This window comes from Aplysia californica, unplaced genomic scaffold, assembly GCF_000002075.1.
Source record: "Aplysia californica isolate F4 #8 unplaced genomic scaffold, AplCal3.0 scaffold00086, whole genome shotgun sequence".
Taxonomy (NCBI): Eukaryota; Metazoa; Mollusca; class Gastropoda; order Aplysiida; family Aplysiidae; genus Aplysia; species Aplysia californica.
This window is the reverse complement of record NW_004797356.1, coordinates 1,348,837-1,351,491: the sequence shown is the minus strand read 5'-3', so window position 1 is coordinate 1,351,491 and position 2,655 is coordinate 1,348,837. Positions and strand designations below refer to the sequence as shown.

The window sequence follows — 2,655 nt, the reverse complement described above, 5'->3', positions numbered from 1 at the left end:
TGGCCATCCATCTAAGTATATATATATATACATGGTTGTAACGTAAGCAACGACACTCTTACAAGACTCCAATGTCTGTCTGTACCTCTGTCTTCAAGTATTTATATCTGTCTGTCTGTGTGTCTGTTTATCCTCACCCTCCCAAAATAATTCACCACTTATTCACTCCGTGCTCGCACACGAATAATCTCAGTGTCTGTTTCTTGAAAATATGCATGGTTTTCTCTCACTTTTTCGCTGTTTGGCTGTTTATCTTTCTTTCAGTATCATAACAAATTTATATATTTTAAAATTTCTTAACAGCTTTCTTTCTTTCTTCGTTTCAGCTGCAGCTCTTTGACAGAAATAAGGACGGTAAACTTCAGCTCAGCGAAATGGCCAAGTAAGCGAAAAGCATTTTGTTCAACAAGTGAATATGTATGATAATACCACTGAACAAATAGAAAAAGATACCTAGAAAATAAAACTATGCTTTTTTCGTACACACTGAATCTCACCCAATCGCGAAGACGAAGGGTTGGTTATAAAATACAATGATTATAAACATCAGGCCAGACGACTTTTTAAAAAAATGTAATTTTTACAGAAAAGCAGAATTTACGTTGTTAAGAAAACTGCCTCGACCGTTCCTGTCAGAGTCAACCCAGGATGAATGAAATATTACATCTCAACTGAAATACGGTAACATCATCGACTTTTTCAAATGAGATTCGAACTCACGTCGTATGCATGGCCCGGCTAAGAGCCTAGTCATTGCGCCACAGTCGCCAATGTATAATAGTGTTGCTCTGGTTAGAATACTGGTTTTCTATTTTGAATAGAATAGTGCTGCTCTACGTAGATTAGTGTATTGTGCTTAGAATTGTGCCTTTCAAAGCTGAACAGAAAAAAGAACTGCTCTTTGTAGAATATGGCTGCTCTAAGTACACCAAGAAAAATGATAGAACAAGGATATCGCAAACATGATCGGAAGAAAGATTAGTTCATACTAAAAAGTCACGCTCAACTGAAACAAAGTACATGACAAGTATATTGTAATACAATATTGTTTGTTCACGTAATGCGTTTAAGTTTTTAACAGTTTCCCTTTTGCCTATTTTCTTTTCTGTAAATTTCGGCAAGGCTTCATTTTGACAGTAGACAAGACATTTGTAACTGCTGTACAAAATAACACCTTAAGGCATTATAAATTGTAACTATCAATGGAACCCTTGTTTCACGAATAACAGGCAATGTTATTTCCTAATATTACACAGGAAATATTTATGCCAAGAGACTGAATCGACCGGACCGTGAGTTTTCCAGAATGGTTTCGGCATTCTAACCAGAAAATATTAAATTGAATGTGTACAGCACCTCCTCTGATAAACCCCAACCCCCTTCTGCACTTTGTACATACTTCATTTAATAATACAATTTTTGTACTCAACGTATTCTTTGTTCAACAATACTTTTCATGCGTTTCCAGGACTTTAAAAGGATCTAACTCAATTTTCAAACACCGCTGTCTCTTCAGCAAGTTTCACTTTCCTTACCCACCTTTTGCACATACTATAATACATACATCTCACTCTTTGTTTCGGATTTTTTGTTTTTGTTTCGTTCTTATTTCTTTGTTTTAATGTCATTTTTACACTCCGGAACTATGGATTCACCTCTTAAACTTATACGAAATGGGAAATCTATAACTTGTGCCAGTTCATAACCTTTAGGCGCTGAACAAAATACTTTACAGAAATTACATGAATCTCAAAATACCCCATACATTTCACTGTTTAACGATTCTGTCCATAGCCGTCGCCCCCAACTTTGTAATTTGTAAAAGGTGAACTGAGTAGCAAATCGATTTGACCCTTTTACAGGAAGCTGATTATTTTTACTCTATGTTTCTTATCATATTATGAAATATAATATACGTCGTAAAACATTTCTTTTTAAAAACAGTAGTATCGTTCCTTCCTTGTTACAGCATTTAGAATTTGAATCCGTCAGAGAGGTAAATATGTGTGTGTGTGTGTGTGTGTGTGTGTGTGTGTGTGTGTGTGTGTGTGTGTTTCTGTCTGTTATGTAAGAGAGAGAGAGACAGAGAGAGAGACAGAGAGAGAGGCAGAGAGAGAGAGAAGGGGGGGGGGGGGGCAGAAAACGGTCAGGGCTACATTGTGATGAATATGTCTGAAACCAGACGAATTTCCCCCCTCCCTTCTCCCGCGTGCTCTTCCGGTCCCCGGATGCACATAATATTCACCTATCGGAAAGTTGTCATGAACAACATTTAATTATATGCTAGTGAAATTCAAATACAAAAAACAACAACCGAAATATTGAAAACTGAACTTCCAAAACTGTCTCGTTTTCTACTTTCAGGTTGCTGCCGGTAAAGGAGAACTTCCTACAGCGGCCTATATTCAAGGTATTTCCCCATGAGTGTTCCTTTCGCGCACGATTTAATATCCCTCACAGTGTTCCCCCTTGCGAAACAAAAGTGAAGACCGCTTATTCCAAGACTCGTCACTGCTGACAGTAGAATCATTTATACTGACGATGACACAGGCATAATACACGCGGATAAAAGGCTGCAACACTGACAGTGTCAACAGGCTTCGATCGGGGGCTGTATCTGCTACACAGGCGCAACAGATGCACAAAAAGGGCGGG

The 2,655-nt window shown here is 38.0% G+C and overlaps 1 protein-coding gene across 1 annotated transcript in view; it reads left to right on the top strand.

Annotated features, from left to right (window-relative positions):
- Positions 1-2,655, top strand: part of LOC101850945 (calbindin-32) — a gene marked incomplete in the record, with an annotated part of 155,313 nt that overhangs the window by 118,184 nt on the left and 34,474 nt on the right. Inside the window, 2 exon segments of the mRNA XM_035968816.1 lie at positions 327-382; positions 2,365-2,410. Coding sequence (XP_035824709.1) covers positions 327-382; positions 2,365-2,410 — 102 coding nt within the window.